General features: G+C 42.7%; 1 protein-coding gene, 1 long non-coding RNA gene and 1 pseudogene across 3 annotated transcripts; 1 reads left to right on the forward strand and 2 right to left on the reverse strand.

Annotated features, from left to right (window-relative positions):
- Positions 1-942: 942 nt before the first annotated feature.
- On the reverse strand, positions 943-1,968 carry LOC147983287 (uncharacterized). Its single transcript, XR_015614954.1, has 3 exons — positions 1,562-1,968; positions 1,396-1,453; positions 943-1,308 (listed from the first exon to the last, which is right to left on the reverse strand). It is a non-coding gene; the product is annotated as an uncharacterized LOC147983287 (long non-coding RNA).
- Positions 1,969-12,896: 10,928 nt separating this feature from the next.
- LOC147983288 (UDP-glucosyltransferase UGT13248-like) lies at positions 12,897-18,217 on the reverse strand. Of its 2 annotated transcripts, XM_087542881.1 has the most exons (4): positions 17,417-18,111; positions 16,328-16,712; positions 15,890-16,211; positions 12,897-13,062 (listed from the first exon to the last, which is right to left on the reverse strand). In XM_087542881.1, the coding sequence occupies exons 1-4, from the start codon at positions 18,101-18,103 to the stop codon at positions 12,912-12,914; spliced, it is 1,545 nt and encodes a 514-aa protein (XP_087399007.1). In that variant the 5' UTR covers positions 18,104-18,111; the 3' UTR covers positions 12,897-12,911. The 2 variants fall into 2 exon arrangements, with proteins under 2 accessions (XP_087399007.1, XP_087399006.1); XM_087542880.1 differs by lacking the exon at positions 12,897-13,062 and having other exon boundaries at positions 15,662-16,211; positions 17,417-18,217.
- Positions 13,074-14,380, forward strand: LOC147983289 (senescence-specific cysteine protease SAG39-like; annotated as a pseudogene).
- Positions 18,218-18,336: the final 119 nt, after the last annotated feature.

Consider the following 18,336-nt stretch of genomic DNA (forward strand, 5'->3'; position numbering starts at 1 on the left):
GCAGGAACCCTCTTCCTGAGGGGCTCGCCGTCAACATCACCAGGGTCATCTCGTCTGATCTTATACCGCAACGCACCGCATACCGGGCATGCGTTCAGATCCTTGTATGCACCGCGGTAGAGGATGCAGTCATTAGGGCATGCATGTATCTTCTCCACCTCCAATCCTAGAGGGCATACGACCTTCTTTGCTGCGTATGTACTGTCGGGCAATTCGTTATCGTTTGGAAGCTTCTTCTTCAATATTTTCAGTAGCTTCTCAAATCCTTTGTCAGCCACAGCATTCTCTGCCTTCCACTGCAGCAATTCCAGTACGGTACCGAGCTTTGTGTTGCCATCTTCGCAATTGGGGTATAACCCTTTTTTGTGATCCTCTAACATGCGATCGAACTTCAGCTTCTCCTTTTGACTAATGCATTGCGTCCTTGCATCGACAATGACCCGGCGGAGATCATCATCATCGGGCACATCGTCTGGTTCCTCTTGATCTTCAGCAGCTTCACCCGTGACAGCATCATTGGGCACATCGTCTGGTTCCTCTTGATCTTCACCAGCTCCCCCCGTTGCAGCATCACCGTATTCAGGGGGCACATAGTTGTCATCATACTCTTCTTCTTCGCCGTCTTCCATCATAACCCCTATTTCTCCGTGCCTCGTCCAAACATTATAGTGTGGCATGAAACCCTTGTAAAGCAGGTGGGAGTGAAGGATTTTCCGGTTAGAGTAAGACCTCGTATTCCCACGTTCAGTGCATGGACAACACATAAAACCATTCTGCTTGTTTGCCTCAGCCGCATCGAGAAACTCATGCACACCCTTAATGTACTCGCGGGTGTGTCTGTCACCGTACATCCATTGCCGGTTCATCTGCGTGCATTATATATAATTAAGTGTCAAATTAATAGAAGTTCATCATCACATTAAAACCAAAGTGCATACATAGTTCTCATCTAACAACATATAGCTCTCCAGAGCATCTAATTAATTAAACCATACATTGAAACTATGTAAAACATTTCAATGCGAAAACAAATGCGATCATAATCGCAACCAAGGTAACAATTGATCCAACGGCATAATGATACCAAGCCTCGGTATGAATGGCATATTTTCTAATCTTTCTAATCTTCAAGCGCATTGCATCCATCTTGATCTTGTGATCATCGACGACATCCACAACATGCAACTCCAATATCATCTTCTCCTCCTCAATTTTTTTTATTTTTTCCTTCAACAAATTGTTTTATTCTTCAACTAAATTTAACCTCTCGACAATAGGGTCGGTTGGCATTTCCGATTCACATACATCCTAGATAAATAAAATCTATGTCACGTTGGTCGGCATAATTTTCATAAACAATAAATGAACCAATAGTTTTGAAGATAATATACATACCAAATCCGAATCATAGACAGGACGAGGGCCGACGGGGGCGGATACCAAAACCATCGCACTATATAAGATGCAACAATAAATGTAAGAAAATGATACAAGTATCTATCTAAACAGACAAGTAAGAATATTTTTCCTTTCAGAAAGAAGATAAGAACAAGAGGCTCACCACGGTGGTGTCGGTGATGAGATCAGCGCGGGTGATCGACGGCGGTGAAGACGGGGACGGGGCGTGACGGACCGCTAAATCTAGACAAATCTCGAGGAAAATGGAGCTTGGAGGTCGAGCTTCGAGAGGAGAAAGTTTAAGTAGTGTGGCTCGGGCATTCGATCGAACACCTCATGTGCATAGGAGGTGAGCTAGAGCACCACAAACCCCTCCCCTCGCCGGCCAGAGAAAAACAGAGCACTGGAGTGCTCTGCTCGCGGGCGAGGGTATATATAGGCACCTCATTGGTCCCGGTTTGCGGCAAGAACCGGGACTAAAGGGGAGCCTTTGGTCCCGGTTCAGGCCACCAACCGGGACCAATGGTGGTGGGCCAGGAGCGAGGCCCATTGGTCCCGGTTCGTCCCACCAACCGGGACCAAAAGGTCCAGACGAACCGGGACCAATGGCCCACGTGGCCCGGCCGGCCCCCTGGGCTCACGAACCGGGACCAATGCCCACATTAGTCCCGGTTCTACACTGAACCGGGACTAATGGGCTGAGCCGGCCTGGACCATAGCCCTGTTTTCTACTAGTGAATCAAGTCTGCAGAATACACACTGATTCCCCCCCCCCCCCCGCCCGCAAAGTAAAAGCATCTCAGTCTCCCAGTTACCTATTTCGTTCCTAACAGAACCATCATAACGGCCCTCCTCAGCAAGCTTTAGATTTGGTTGTGCATCACAAAGATGACAAGATTACAGATTTACTGTACTAATTTCCGTAGATTTATAATTGTTTACGGTCATTGTTTATGGACGAAAATTACATTACATACAAGCGGTTTTTTGTGAGATTAATATTTTTATAAAATGTAGCATTGTGCATCTATCTTCCTCATTCTACTCGTGACACTTGTTGTGGTTTATTGCTAGGCTAAACGACTTTGAATTGATTAAGAGGTGGAGCATGTCTTGCGTTTTAATACCTGATCCATATTTCCGACCAATATTTTATAGCTGGCTACTTCCTAACTTTGCTCATATACATGCTAAATTATATATCATCTTATATTCCAACTAGAGGGATAATGAAAATATATAGAGGAATATAAATCTGCATACATTATTAACATCTTACAATTTTATATTCGGGATCATGGCCATTTCAATATGATTTTTTGGTGATCTGCAATAGTTCTTTCTCGATGCAATGGGTGGTATATGGTTTTCCCATGGTTGCTATGTTAGTAAAAAAAATGCAAGCTTATATTCATTTTGTTCTCTAAGGAGTATACTAGGACACTCATTTGAATACGTACTATGCACGTGAGCTCTCAAAAAGCTCTATGAGCAAACTTAATATATCATCATATTGGTATGTGGATCGCATATAGGATTTGTAAGTGATTTGCCTCTCCATAGCTTTTTAGGTCTTAGAATTTCTCCTTCCGTTTCCAAAAATACATAAATCTCCAGTAAATCAATGTAAAAGAATACGTGTTTTGAACATTTACCTTTTGAATATTTAGAGTATGTCAATGCTTATTTTTTATCGTTTAGATAGATCCCCGCACCAAAATTTACCTAATTCTATTGTTAGTTAACACGATTACTTAATCATACTTAGTTGGTTCTTCTATTTCTTGAGTGAAGTATAATTTGCGACCAATCAATTATTTATTTATTTTCATAAGATTTTCAACTTCTGCATATCTTGAGAGTGCTGAATTCAATTTATCAAAAATAGATCCAATATTGAACTCATTGGAAAGAGGATAAAGGTCAGAACTAATGGGGTAATACTGAAAAAGAGGTCCTGAATGACCTATCTGTGTGTGGGAGTAGAGGGTTATAAGTCATGTTTATTGAGTTAGGACCATTTGTTCTTCCCGTTGCAATGCACGAACATATTTCCTAGTAATAATAAAGCACGGATTGACTTCGTGGGTTCACCGTCACAATACGCTTTCTTCCTGTGAATTTACGCTTTCTTCCTGTGAATTTACGCTTTCAGTTTGATTTAAAACATATACGCGAGGTGGTACTAAAGCGTCAATAATAAAAATAAGAAAAGGCCAACCTAAATCCCGACACATCCACCCCCACCTACCCCATCATCTTCCTGCCCCGATCCCAGCCCACTAGCCGCTCCTAGTCAATTGCGCTACCCCGCGCCTCCTCGCTGCTGTGCCGCCGGCGATGCGCGGCGCTCCCGGCCACGTGCCGCTAGCCTCTTCCCGGCCACGTGCCCCGGCGACTCCTCCCTACTCCACTCCCCTTGAGTCACGCCACCCCCGACCACGTTGGGACCGGGACACGTCACCTCCCAGCTCCGTCCCAGTGACCAGCGCAACTCCTCCTCCATGTGGCATGTTGGTAAGAGCTCTGGCTGCTCCTTTGATTCGTTGTTCTGCCCAACCATTAGAGATTTGTTTTTGCATCAAATTGTAGGACATCTGTTTGATACAATGTCCACAAGAATATTCATGTGTAACGCACGGTGCAGCCCCACCTCTCTCTCTCTCTCATACATCATGCTCTACTTGCAAGTTTGTGTTAGCCACCTATTTTGTTAATATGCTTTTCAAGGCCTACAAATATTTTGTCAGATTTCTCACACATTGGATGAGGGCTTTAGTGAATAATTTATAAAAGAGTGGAATCACAATCTAGAAGGCCAATTTATATAGAGGCAATGATCTACTGAACGTTGCTAATAATGATGCTACAGTTTTTCGGAATAAACCGGAAACTATAGGAACAATATAGTAGTGGTGAAATTTTGGATAGAGTGATAAACAACTTTTGTACTTTTCTTATTCAGATTAAAGGGAGATCACCCCCAGCTACTTAACAAAAAAATAAAATATATATACATGCTACAAATAAGTTCAAATCCTTGGGTGGGTTCAAATATTTTGTCATGAGAAGTCCATATGTTCAGTTTTGGGAAAGTATACCTCCCGCTGAAAGAGCAGGGGAAAGACCGTTTCATTTACGCCAAGGTCACCCTGATGCTGATCACCAGCGGGGCGTTGGCAGTAGTATGCCGCTTGGCCGGCCGCCTCTGCAACTACACGGTTAAGGAGATAGGCGAGGTCGAGTCTGAGATCCGTAGCATGCATGACTCTATGGACATGGCCCGGTAGCGGTGTTGATTTCTGTGTGTAGGTTTTTTCTGGTAGTGACACCTATGAAGAAGGTTAGGTGATCCATACGGGCAGGGATGCTACTGAGTTGGAAGAGTAGCCAACATAACACCAACCATCACATTTGCTTCTTACTCTGTGTATGGCTTGCTGTCAAAACACCAAACATAACATGTGCTTGGTTAGTTTAGTCAAGCCATTAGTTGTCTATAATGTACGAAATTGCAATGTACTCATGTGTGTTATGATGTTTCAAGTATACTACTTCTCTGTTTTCTCGGAAAAAGTATACTGCTTCTCTTAAGAAGGTGGAGCCAACGAGGCATCACATAACTGTGTTTGATGCATTCCTCAGGTCGAGGGTCTGATAATGGACATAACACAGCTACTGGAGAGGAGATTAAAATATGGAAGATAGCAACAGAGGGGGAAGCTGAGGCTGGTAGATCCATTGAGCAAGAGTCCCAGACCCAGGTGTGTTTATAATTGAGTTGTTTGTAAGACCAATGCAGCATGGATGGTTGAACTCAGAGTCTCTGTAGTTATTTAGCTGAAGGTGTGCATGAGTTTGAGCTATATATTATTTTTGTATTTTTAACTAAAGAACCATGAAAGTTGTCCCTTTTTTATAAATAACTTCATGTGGAGAAATATTGTTTTTGAGGGAAACAAGGTCAAGAATTCGCATTAGTGGTTGGCAGTGGTAATATAATAAGTTCGCATTTTATACTAGCTAGCAAGACTTCACAGAACCGCTGCCTCAAACTTCAGAGAAGATGGGCATGAATGAATGTTTTGGTTGCAACTCCAACAACACGTGCATCATATTTCTGTGCATCCGGTAGCTTATGCAGCCCATAATTAGTTTCCGGCAGATTGATGATTGGGATAAGTACATCGAATGCCCTTGTATAGGTGCGTACAGAATGACGATTGGGAGTTTTCTGAAGATTAGAATTCCAGCATATCAATATCTTCATTTTCCAACAGACTAAAAGGATATAAGTTTTGGTTGTGCGCCCATTTGTGTGTGCACGTGGGTAAAAGATCTTTGGAGATTTTCGGTTTTTTAGATCTCTCGTGCTCCTTGAGCTAGCAATCCAACCTACAATGTCACTTTTCGTATGAACAAGGCTCAAAAGAAAATATTTTGAATACTGTCCTGACATTCTTGTGAATCTGCACCTCAAAGTTTTAATTTTTGCAGCAAACAATGCAAAGAAACAAGAGTAACAAGTACGGAGTAATAGATCATATAAATGTATGGTGGTGACTGATCAGTCATGGTCCAAGAACGATAGGGAAATTAAAACTAAGCAACACATGCCCGCATAATAGTAGAACCAGAGCAAGAGAAGAATGTTGACTAGCAGGTCAACAATGACGCCTGCTAAGGGAGCATCCATACGTGCATCCTTTTGCCACTGCCGAAGCCCCCTATCCTCAAGCTTGATAGTCTCGTGTGCCATCCTCGACGACGTCCTCGCCATGGCCCCCAAGCCTCGCAACTACGTCGCCAGCTGCCACCAAAACTGAGCACTTTGGCAAACCAGGATGAGGACAGCCCATACGGCACCCGAGGTAGTACTTTAAGTCATGCCTACAAACAAGTTTCTTTCTACGAAAACAAAAATTTTGTTTCTGGGTAGCATGTTCCTCCCAGGCATCAACACTGTGCAACCTTGAAGCAAAGGATGAGGTAGCTAGCTCCCTTACTGTTGTTTTATTTGATTCTCCTAAGGCATTCCATACATAATTGTAACCTTGCCTAAGCTTCCTAGAAATACATATGTCTCGCTAGGAAGTTTGGATATGTTCTAACTCTTCTCAGTTAGGATTAGCTAGATATATTCTAACTGTTCTTAGTTTGGATATGCTCTAACTCTTCACAATGAGGAGTATATATTGATCTTAGAAATTTGTCAGTGATGTAATGTTTTGTGTACAAGCTGATTCGTCTTTTTGGTGACATCAGGTTTTTAGTAGATGAAGGAGAAAGTCCGCGCCAAGAAGACCATTCTGATGGATTCAAATGAATCAAGAGTGAAGCATCAAGATATGATAAATATGTCGATGACAAATATGCCTACCGAGATACTGAGTGGTTTCAGATATCTTTGGTTGATTTGGATTTGCTCACATAGAAAAAGGATGGCCACATATATATGGTAGTTACTTCCATGTCACAAAGGTGTTCTTCAGTAGGTACTGCACAATCACGTTGAACTTTCACAACAATCACATTCTCAGTGTTGTTGTCATATCATATATCTCTATAGTGTTTGATCACAATTTAGACAATTGATCTGATGTTGCTCATCTTTCAGTATAATATCTTCTTTTTCCAGATTTACATTTCCATTCTGCAGGAGGACCTATGCTTTAGCATGTTGATTTCATTTTAATTTTCATGTTGCTATATACTTTTGTCCTAGCCTAAGGACCTTGGCGATTCAAGAGTTGTAGGACAGGATACATACTGTCAGTGTTAGTAGGAATTGTGGGCGTTAGCCCCCTGTTGAGTATTGCATATTTAGTACGTGCAAGTCTGCTAAGGGGCCTCGAGATATGCTTACTTATGGTGCTAGGTATTTTTTTCCCGTTGCAACGCACAAGCCTTTTTGTTAGTCTATCCCTAATTTTTTTATTAATAAAGCACGGATTGACTCTGTGGGTTCACCGTCACAATACGCTTTCTTGTTGTAAATTTACGTGTTCAGTTTGAATTTAAAACATATATACGAGGTGGTACTAATTGGGGGAACCACGTCGCAAAATTTTTGTACGTACTACTACCTGGGCATTGCCCTGAGGTTGTCTCACATGGCTGAAGCGTTGCCACTTGGGCCTCAGCCCATCCGGCCATCCGCTGCGCAGTGACCCAAAAATCTGCTAGAAATAATTATTCATTTTTTCATAAAACCCGCTTGTCATTCGAAATCACTGGTAGAAAAAGGGCCTATAGTCCCGGTTCGTAAGGGCCTTTAGTCCCGGTTCCTGAACCGGGACTAAAGTGTCGGTACTAATGCCCCGACCCTTTAGTCCCGGTTCAATCCAGAACCGGGACTGATGGGCCTCCACGTGGGCAGTGTCGGCAGCCCAGGCAGGGGGCCTTTGGTCCCGGTTGATGACATAAACCGGGACCAATTGGCTTCCACACGTCAGCATCTGGCTGGAGCTGAGGTTTTTCTTTTTTTTTTAAAAAAGTGGCTGTTTTAGGGGTTTAGGGGGTTATTTTTAGGTTGTTATTAGCTAATTAATAGAGAGAAGTGTCCTCTCTTATATCTTCATCCTTGGTTTACCTACGCTACTGCTATGTTCATTTCACCCGCAGATATATATATATAATAACTCATGCATGCTCGCATCATACATCATCATATATAATAACAAGTCCTACTAATTAATCAAGCATCATCATACAACTTCTACTCGTTATTAATAATAAGTCATACGATCATCATCCTCATAGTCATCGAACCCAACCCTACATAATTGTTCTTAGCACATGATCATCAGTATCAGGTAGGACCTAAACACACTTAAGGTAAAATAGCATAAAACAATATAGATCCTGACTCTCCATTATGAAGAATGGCGATCATCCTGTCTCCAATTCTTGCGCCTCGCTTCCTTTTGCTTCCAAGAAGCTCCTTACGACTGTCCATACATTTTTTCCATCCTTTGATTGTCATGTCTCCACTTCTTTTAGAAATCCGGTATGGACAATTGAGATTCGTAGGATGACCTGGATATATGTTCAAAACACGAAGGCTGCCGCCATTCTGATACATCAAATGAGGCACACAATCCTCTGGGATTCTCTGTTGAAAAACATAGTAATAACTTCGTAGTTAGCAATGATGTACTAGTTTTAGAAGTATGCAAAAAGATGCACAGATGTCGTAATAGTAAAAAAACTTACCAGGGTATCTCCATGGTAGTTACCGTAGTTCAACACGTGCACTAGTGGCACGTATTGACCATAATGTTGAGGAGTTCGATTGTAGATATTGTAATTCTCAAGATCATTACAAAATCCAACCAGATGAGTTTTCTCCTTGTCAGTTAACTCAGAGCCATCGGTGTAGTAAGTTCTATCTACCATCTTCTGCACATTCTTTGATACTTCAAAATAAGCTGTCAATGGAAATAAGTAGTCAACTATTTTGAAATGAACAATATAAATTAGTTAATAATTAACTATGTTTGAGAAACTCACATAGCGGTAGAACTGGAGGAGTATCAACAAGGACCCAAATGTCCATATTGTCTTGCTCGATTTCAGGATCACCAAGATCCATGGTGACAAGCATACCCTCATCAAAACCATACAATTTGCAAAATGCTTCCCAATTTTTGCAACCAAAATGAGTTACGCTCTCAGCATTATACAATTTTACTTCAAAATCCACATCATGATGGGTCCTTAGGTGAATTTTCTTCGTTTCAAAATTTTCATGGTCTTCAAAATCCATCCTCTCCAAGACATAGCGTCTTGCATGGCATGGCATAAACTATACTCGAATTGTAAAAGATGAAAATTACACGTTGAAATAGTTGAAGTCATGATTAATTATGAAAAAAAACACTTGTCGTCGTTGCGTACCGTTTCAACTTCGAAGGTCTCCTCGAGCTTAATGCTGAAGCGCCGACCATCGTCCAGGTGAGGCCTGTCGCACTCACCTCGATCGTCGTGGCACCAGTCGCACTCCCCCGGGAGACTTTCGTCGTCCGATGATGACATTTCCTATACGTTCATAATTCAAAGACTAAATTAGATCATTATTATTCAACTAATCATATGCATATGCCTTGCATAGTGCTCTCCAATTTAAGCATTCAATAAGAAAAATCAAATCGCAAAATAAAGTAGTATTCAAATTAGGATGCCTTCAATTATAAGAAAAACTACATCATCTCCATGTGTCCGTACATCGAATATTATCACTAATACACATCGAATACTATATATCATACATATCGCCAGTACAGCTAGAACCGTAGCGCCCGACGGGTATCGGCGCGGGCGGTGGACACCCAAAGGGAAGGAACCATCACAGGATCATAGCTCCAGTGAGATCCCTGAAGAACCTGCCAGGTATTCTCGAACCTGCCCTCCAACGCAACCATGTAGTGACGGACGTGCCCGTCCTCCTCGCTGACACGGTGACGTACCACCTCCGCGGTGTCCGGAAGCCTCGGCACCGTCACTGGCCCACGCGACCGCCACCAAACAAGGATCGGGTCAACGACGGGCTGGCTCCTCACCAAGCTACGCCCCCCGGAAGGTAGCGCCTCCCGGTACCACCCCGGCGGAGCCCAGTCCCGGACATGGCCCATCTGGTCAAGCAGGTGTCGTCCGCCGCCGACTCGACGACGAGGATGCAGGATAGGCATCGCCCACGTCGATGCGGAAATAATTGCTTTAGCTAAAAAAATAAACTAGTTCTATTAATTTTCTTGCTAAAATAAACTACTTCTATAGTAAAATAAACCAGTTTTATTAAATCAACTAGTTCAACTACTAAGCACTTACTATAAATAGAATAATGTAGTACTTACTAAAAATAAACAAGTTTACCTAGTTCTAACTGATTCCATTAAACACTTTCTAAGTAGTACTAATTACTAAAAGTTAATTATCGGGGAGGGGGGGTATGTCGACAACGACATACCCGATAACAAAAAATAAGAAGAGGAAGAAGAAAAAAAAGAGGAGAAGAAGAAAGGAAAAGGAGAAGAAAAAAAAAAGAAAAAAAAGGAGAAGAAGAAGGAATAATAGAGGAGAACAAGAAGAATTCTTCTTCTTCTCCTCTATACCTTCTTCTTCTCTTCTTTTTTTTCTTCTTTTTCATCTTCTTATTTATTTCTCCTGTTACTTCTCTCCTCTTCTTCTTCTCCTTCTTCCTCTTCTTATTTTCCTTTTTTCTCTCCTTCTTTTTCTTCTAAATATGAACATATACATAAATGACTTTGATCATACATAACGTTCAGATTCCTACACAATATGAACAAAATTACAACAGAAAAAAATAATAAAAATTCTATGAACAAAATAAAAATTCTATGAACAAAATTACAACAAAAAAATCATAAAAATTCTATGAAAAAATTGACATATTATTTGCATATATATGAACACACAAACTTTTGCATATGCAACAATAATATCACCGCCACATCTCTGGACCAAAAAAGACATATGCCGCCACTAAGGCCAACACTGTCAACTGCAAAACTGCCTTCAAAACCAAGCGTGAACTTCAGATCCTCAACTCTTTTTGCTTTGATTTTAGTTTCCATTACAAAGAGAAGGGAGGGGCCTTCAAGCTTCACGATACTGCGAAGCTCCCGAACTGCCTCAGGGTTCCCAAGCCCCCAGCAGTTCCAGCTTAAAACACTAATTGTGACTGGCAGGACCGCGACGCGGTCTCTGCCGAGTTATCTGGTGTAGGCTTTTTCTTCTTTGGTTCATGAGCAAAGTTATCTCCCTGTGTATCGTTGCTAGCTGTGGTTGGGTCCTTGATGCTTGCACCTGTGTCCCCAACTGGATCGCCCAAAATCCCATCTGTAAGCAACAAGGGTTTAGCCACGGATTTGTAAACTTGATGAGAAGCATCTTTTCGCTTCGGTGGCTGCATGTTCTTCATAGGAGATGTCACTTCCTCCCCAGGTTCCTTGTTTGTACTAGAATTCTTTGTGGTTGGCTTGCTGTGAGACTTTGGTTCCTTGGAGGAATTGTCGCTGGCCGCCGACTTCTTTGCATCATCCGACGCACGGAGTTTAGAGCCAAACGGCAGCTCACCCTTGTCATGGCGTGAGCCCAGAGTAGCACAATAGAGCTCTGAATGCCCTAATGTACCACAGGAGAAACAGAAATAGGGCAAATGTTCATATTGAATGTCATACAAGTCCGTCTTCTTTCTCCTGGCAGAATCGATCAAAATCCACCTTCTCAAAGGCTTGTCTACCTCAATTGATATCCTTGCTCGCAGAAAACCACCATTATGATCAAACTTGACAAACTGGGCGTTTTTATCAATCTGCTTAGCGATCGACATCCACCACACCTCATCCCTTAGGTTATATGGTAGATCCATAACCCTAGCCCAAATCTGCAGACGATCGAACTGGACCTCATCAGGCAGCATACATTCGTCAAACTCAGCCATCACCACGGCGTTCGTACTGATATGCCATGGCGAGCCGCCCCACACCAGATCTTTGTCCCTCTGATTCTCAAATTCTGCTACAAACACGTTCACGCCCGCTGATCTAAACTTCAAACCACGCGGGTTGCCCCAGTACGGCCGAAGCGCATTAGCGATGGTTTGGATGTGTAGATGGTTCTGGTGGAGCACCTTCCCGGCCAACAGCCAGTTCGCCGGCCTCCCATCGACGCGATCGTCGAGGATCAGAGGAGTAGCCTCCTCCTCGGATATGTCAAGTTCCCCCAAGGCCTCCTCGGGTTTCCTTCTGGTGGCACAGCCCGCCTGGGGATCGCTCCCCTCCCCCGAGCCCGTGGCGCTAGGTGCAGCCATGAGCCCGGAGCACTAGCCTCTTCCTCTTTCTCTTGCACCGGCAACGAGTCGTTGGGCAAAGTGGACTCCACGTCAAACCCTAATCGCCGCCAGGGGTTTTAGGGTTTGGGGAAATCTTGTAATTACTGTCAGCACCCTGTCTTCTGCTCTCGTAGTCCCATCTACGCCCTATGTTGTACGTAGATCGCTGCGGCCTTGTACCCTTTTCACTCTTTCTTTATATCAATGGAATGATACGCCTCCACGTATTCGTGAAAAGAAAAGTAAAGACCGAACAAGCACAAAGTCCATTTAATCCCTTCCCTAGTGATTAAGAGCAAAATGCAAGCCGGGATGTCAGGAAGGAAATTTCATGGCTGAGAATCCGATCTTGAGAAACTAAGACAACTCTTGCCAAACAGTATATTATTATCAGGCAGGCTATTCATTATCTTAGCACACAATTACTTGATTCTTTTGTACTCTCTTCGTTTTAATTTACTCCACAAATTAGATTTGTCTGAAGTCAAATTTTATATACTTTCAACAAGTTTGTAGAAAATATATTAACATATACACCACCAAATGTATATCATTAGATTCATCATTGCATATATTGTCACATCATATAAATTTGTTACTGTAAATGTTCATATTGTTTTACACAAACTTGGTCAAACTTTATAAAGTTTGACTTCATTCAAAACTTGTATTCAGAGTAAATAAAAACGGGGAGTACATACTGCATGTCACGTCCACAGTCTTCTTCAGATGCAGACTCCTGGAGTAAACAAGCAGGTTGTTGTTTCATTAATAAATCTCTTAAATGGCTTCTCGTAAGATGTAGACTCCTGAAAACAAATAGGCAGCAATCACTATCAGATGTGCACTACGCGTACTTCCTAGTCCCTGTGCACTTAAATTTTATAACATCTGGCCGGACACCACACTCCACGGCAACGCACAAGCCCTTTTCCACAAAAAACTTCCTACAAGCACCGTATCTCTATACCTCCTATTTTAACATGTGCATGACATTATATATACCACAAACTTCCATTCAACAAACCAAACCAAAGCAGAGTACACAGTACTAGAAGAAAGGCATTTGGGTGCATAATTGAAGATGGCCATCCACAGGGCTTTGCTCCTTGCCATCCTGGCTTGCATCTGCCTATGCGGAACTGTCATTGCAACTCGTGAGCTGAACAATGAATTATCGATGGTGATGAAGCATGAGAAATGGATGGCATAGTACGGCCGCGTGTACAAGGACGCCACAGAGAAGACGCGCCGGTTCAAGGTTTTCAAAGCCAGCGTTGAATTCATTGAAAGTTCAATGCCCAGACTCACAAGTTCTGGCTCGGCGTCAACCAATTCGCTGATATCACCAATGATGAGTTCAGGACAACCAACACAAACAAGGGGTTCAAAGAAAACTCCATGAGAGTTCTTTCTTCAGGATTCAAGTATGAGAATTTGTGTTTTGATGCCCTTCCAGAAACGATGGACTGGAGGGCCAAGGGAGCTGTCACCCCTATCAAGAATCAATGCTAGTGTGGTAAGTCATAACACATTGTGATGGATTGCTTATACATGGTAATATCTTCTAGGATGATACTATAACAACACAATTACTTCTAGGCTATTGCTGGGCATTTTCTGTTGTTGCCGCGACAGAGGGTATTGTAAAACTGAAAACACACAAGTTAATCTCACTGTCGGAGCAAGAGTTGGTTGACTGTGATGTTCATGGTGAAGATCAAGGCTGCGAGGGAGGACTCATGGATGATGCCTTGAAATTTATTATCAAGAACTGAGGACTTACCATGGAGTCCAGCTACACATATAATGCAACTGATGGCAAGTGCAAGGCTGGATCCAATAGTGCTGCATGGCAAGTGCAAGGCAACCAGCACCGGCTTTGAGGATGTGCCTGCCAATAATGAGGGTGCCCTTGTGATGGCAGTTGCAAACCAACCAGTGTCTGTAGCTGTCGACGAAGATGACATGACATTCCAATTCTACTCTGGTGAGGTGATGACTAGCTCATGCGGCACTGATTAGGACCATGGAATTGCAGCCATTGGATATGGAAAGACTAGTGATGGCACAAGTTATTGGTTGATGAAGAATTCATGGGGCACAACTTGGGGCGAAGATGGGTAATTGAGAATGCAGATGGACATTGCAGACAAGAAGGGCATGTGTGGTCTTGCCACGGAGCCTTCGTACCCCACCAAATAAGAAGATCACCAAATTCCACCCAATCATACATATGCACAGTTCTCAAAACACTAAGGTCCCCAAGTAGAATGCATAGTTCATATGTGTCCGTGTACAATAATGCATCTTATGTCTGTACATTGTTATACATTGTAATTTAATACCATGTGTGATACATTGTGTTTTAACAATTGATAGAGAATTATGTAGATATATATTCCATGAAGCTTTCAAATGGCTAAAATATTTCAATGTGTGTGTGATTTCTAAATAGTGTCCTCGGGTATTTATAAGAATGTAATGTCTTAATAGACTAGGAGGCATCCTACTAGTGATTTATATCACGAGAGCATACAACATGCAATATTTCAAAGGAATCAATCCATTCGAACTATATTATGAGAAAACTCCACTTCCAAGAATAGCGTAACACACGATACCTTATGATGAGGTCATAGGCAAGACGTAGGGAATATGATTATGTTATCTTAAATTATGATGTTCATCGATATTGTATTTTAATCTTTCATGTGTCTTTTTGTGTATATGATCAATTGAAACATCTATGGGTTTTTATTCATATACATTTAGTCATTCAGCTTCAACTCAAAGTTACAGAACTCCTAATTGTGCACCAATAAAAATATGTATCCGATGAAAATTTAGGATGAACAAAGAATCATCTTCTTACATTAATATACTAGTATGCACGCACGTGGACGTCAACATAAGTGTTTTTGGTGATAGAAAAAAGCATTAGGCTATGCTGCAAAAAGGAAATGCAAAATAATACGTTCTATGTATGAATGCATTGAGGAATATTATTGTTGTAAAAAGAAATATTAGAAGTGTGTAATTCCTATTGATTGGTGACAGAATTGTAAAACACAAAGGAAAATAACCAGCAGGCTAAGATTCATTAATTGTTTAATTTAGATTTCTTCTCTCTCTTGTCCTCTTTCTAGACCGATCCCAAGCCACTCAGCACGTCGCTGCTGAACACAGCATGGCCTGAGCGGCATGCACTTTGTAAAACACAATGGTTCATGAGAATCCCATTGCTTTCAACCGTTAGATTGAGGATATCAACAATCAAGATCGATGCTCTCGACACATTCAAAACTCATACAATATATATTGGTATAGATTATAGGGAACTGTTTTATTGTGTGGAACACTAAGAATACACATAGACTAATAAAGTGAAAGTTGCTATGACAATACTTTTATAGACTCCATATAATTTATTCAAATTGATTCTATAACTTGTAATCAATTGTTCACATATTGTTAGTACATCAGAAATTGAACATCCTTCTAAATGGTCAGAAGACACTCTACTTACAAATTAAAATGTCATTCACTCTAAAAGAATTGTAGCATTGGAGTGAATGCCTAATTTCATAACTTGAAGTAAAAAATGCATTGCTATGACTTCAAGTTGAAGTATACTTCGCAGCAAAGTCAGCAATATGCTTATCTGAGCTTCCTCCTTCCTGCATTGCATCCTTGGCCTTTTGCATCCACTTTGCAGCATTTCTTTTGTACTCATCCTTTCTATCTCCGTCCATCACCTCTCTAATGCACCTCTCGACCTCCATCCTCTTTAGCCATCCGTTATCGCCCTTCCGCACTCGCACACCCATGCCCCACACAGTCTCCACATACTTTGAGATGGTGGGTTGGTCAGCCCAATGTGGGATTCCCACAAGAGGAACACCACTAACAATTGCCTCCAATGTGGAGTTCCATCCGCAGTGGGTAACAAAACAACCTACATGTATGTTCATAAATTTAGATCTAAAGTGTTATCATTTTTGTTTACTTTGTAAAGCATTTATATATTCTTGTCCATAGAAAGTAAAAGAAATGTAATGTGTGTAACCATACCGATAGCCTTGTGTGACAAAACTTCTAGTTGGGGGCACCACGCAACAATTAATCCACTGTTCTCACATTTCTCCTTGAGTTCTTCAGATAACTTGTGTGCCTCATTGGATCTGACAACCCAAACAAAAGGTTTGCCAGAATTGCATAGTCCACTGCCAAGCTCCTCCAATTGGGTTGCATCGTAGTTAGAGACAGTACCATAGGATACAAGCACAACGGAGGAAATGCTATGCTTGTCTAACCAATCCATACAGGATGCACCCTCACTGAACAAGTTGAAACCATAAGACTTGTTGGATGGTAGGCGATTATCATCAAGATAGTATGATGGCAAAGTTGGACCTATCATATTCGCTCTCCATGTTAACTCCATGTACTCTGCCTCCTGCTCAGTTGGCAAAATTTCAAATATCAAATTCTTTCTGAAATGGACTAAATATAATCAAGCATAGAAACGTCATATTGACAGGACCGTTCGTTCCTACCCGTATGAATCATCACATCATCAATCTGATGTGACATAACAAATAATGGAGCGTCGAACACTTGTATGTTTAGTTGACGTGCTGGTAGCATATATATGAGGCCCTTATGCCACCTCCAATAATTTACACTGGATTTGTCATTTTGCACCATCCTTGCGTTAGAAATGTGGAACAGAAGATTATAGAAACGTAATAGATGTGTCCTCCTTACACACCCTGTCATAGCTCTCTCCATGAGAAATGAAAATTTATGTGTCTACGATGCTTGTGTAGCGCATTACTCCTCTTAAATGAAAAATGAAAAAAGAAATATGCTAATTGATAAAAGCAATGTCTCTTGTTAAGATATTTAGCACTGATAAATGCACTAAAAATACATATAAATTAATACATTTCAAATGTATTAAGGAAGCAATTTTACCATCTAGTTTTCTAGCATCTGAAAATGAAAATACACAACTAAAATTAGAATGCTCTGCTCTCATCAGTGCCGAATGCGTAAGATTAATTCCTAACGACCTCTTTAAGTCACGTGGTCTCTTTCTTGTTGCAAAACTTATTAGATAACTAGAGCAGAGCTGACCAGTCTCAAAGTATGGCGTACCTTTGGCTCGATGTCGTGGAAAGAGTTGACGAGCACGTCGTCGGCGTCCTCCAGCCCGTCGAACTGCCTAATCGACGTCTTTGTGAGCACCGGCTGCGACTCCGGTGCGACCGCGAACGGCGGCATGTCCTCCGGCCCAAGCTCCACACCCAGCGCTCCTCTCGCGAGCAGCGCATGCCCGTCCGTCGCCAGCAGCGCCAGTCGCCCCGCCCAGAGCTCCCCATACACGATGTCCACTGCGCACGGCTGGGAGAAGAAGGCCGCGGTGGCCACGCCGGCCGCCCGCGCCACCCGCAGCGCCCACACAAGATGAGGGTCGTAAACCAGCACGCGCACTGGCCGCCCAGCGCACGCCTCCGACAGGAGGAGCTCCCGCAGTGTCTCGGACCCGACGGCCTCCAGTCGCGGGAAGTACTCCGCGTAGTCGGGGCACGACGCCATGCCACCAGCGTCGAAGCCGTCCGAGATGGCGGCCACGCGGAACGGCGCGCCAGGGGGCGAGGTGGTGGAGAGCACGTACCGGGTGACGACGAGGGTGGGGCGGAGACCGTGGTACGCGAGGCGGCGGCCGAACTGGAGTATCGGGTTTGTGTGGCCCTGCGCCCCCGGGAACGGGAGAAGGAGGACGCTCGGGCCGTCACCTGCTCCATGGCCGAGGATTGAGCCAGTGGTGCCCGTGGTCTCCATGTTGACAGCGTTCATTCATAGTGTTTGCTCAAAGATAAATAGGCATGGAAAGTTGGATGCAGAGTGGCGCGTAAGGTTTCTCTTGGGAATGGTCAAATTTGTTGCCACGCTCCTGTCTGTGTGTCTTGCACTGACGAGTGGAAGGAACCGGGAAGGTGGTGCGGCTGCATTCTCGACCGCATGCGTATAAAAAGTTGTACTAGTTTATTCTCTTTCCAGGATAGAGACGGAGT

This window comes from Triticum urartu, chromosome 2A, assembly GCF_056163025.1.
Source record: "Triticum urartu cultivar PI428250 chromosome 2A, HENAU_Tu73, whole genome shotgun sequence".
Classification (NCBI taxonomy): domain Eukaryota; kingdom Viridiplantae; phylum Streptophyta; class Magnoliopsida; order Poales; family Poaceae; genus Triticum; species Triticum urartu.

Excerpts from the sequence above, each read along its gene's own strand:
- LOC147983288 (XM_087542881.1), bottom strand. The coding sequence starts at position 18,103 with ATGGAGACCACGGGCACCACTGGCTCAATCCTCGGCCATGGAGCAGGT. Across the intron at positions 16,713-17,416 it reads TCCACGACATCGAGCCAAAG|GAGGCAGAGTACATGGAGTT; the intron begins GTACGCCATACT and ends CCAACTGAGCAG. Across the intron at positions 13,063-15,889 it reads ATTGCTGACTTTGCTGCGAA|GAGTCTACATCTTACGAGAA; the intron begins GTATACTTCAAC and ends ATTTGTTTTCAG.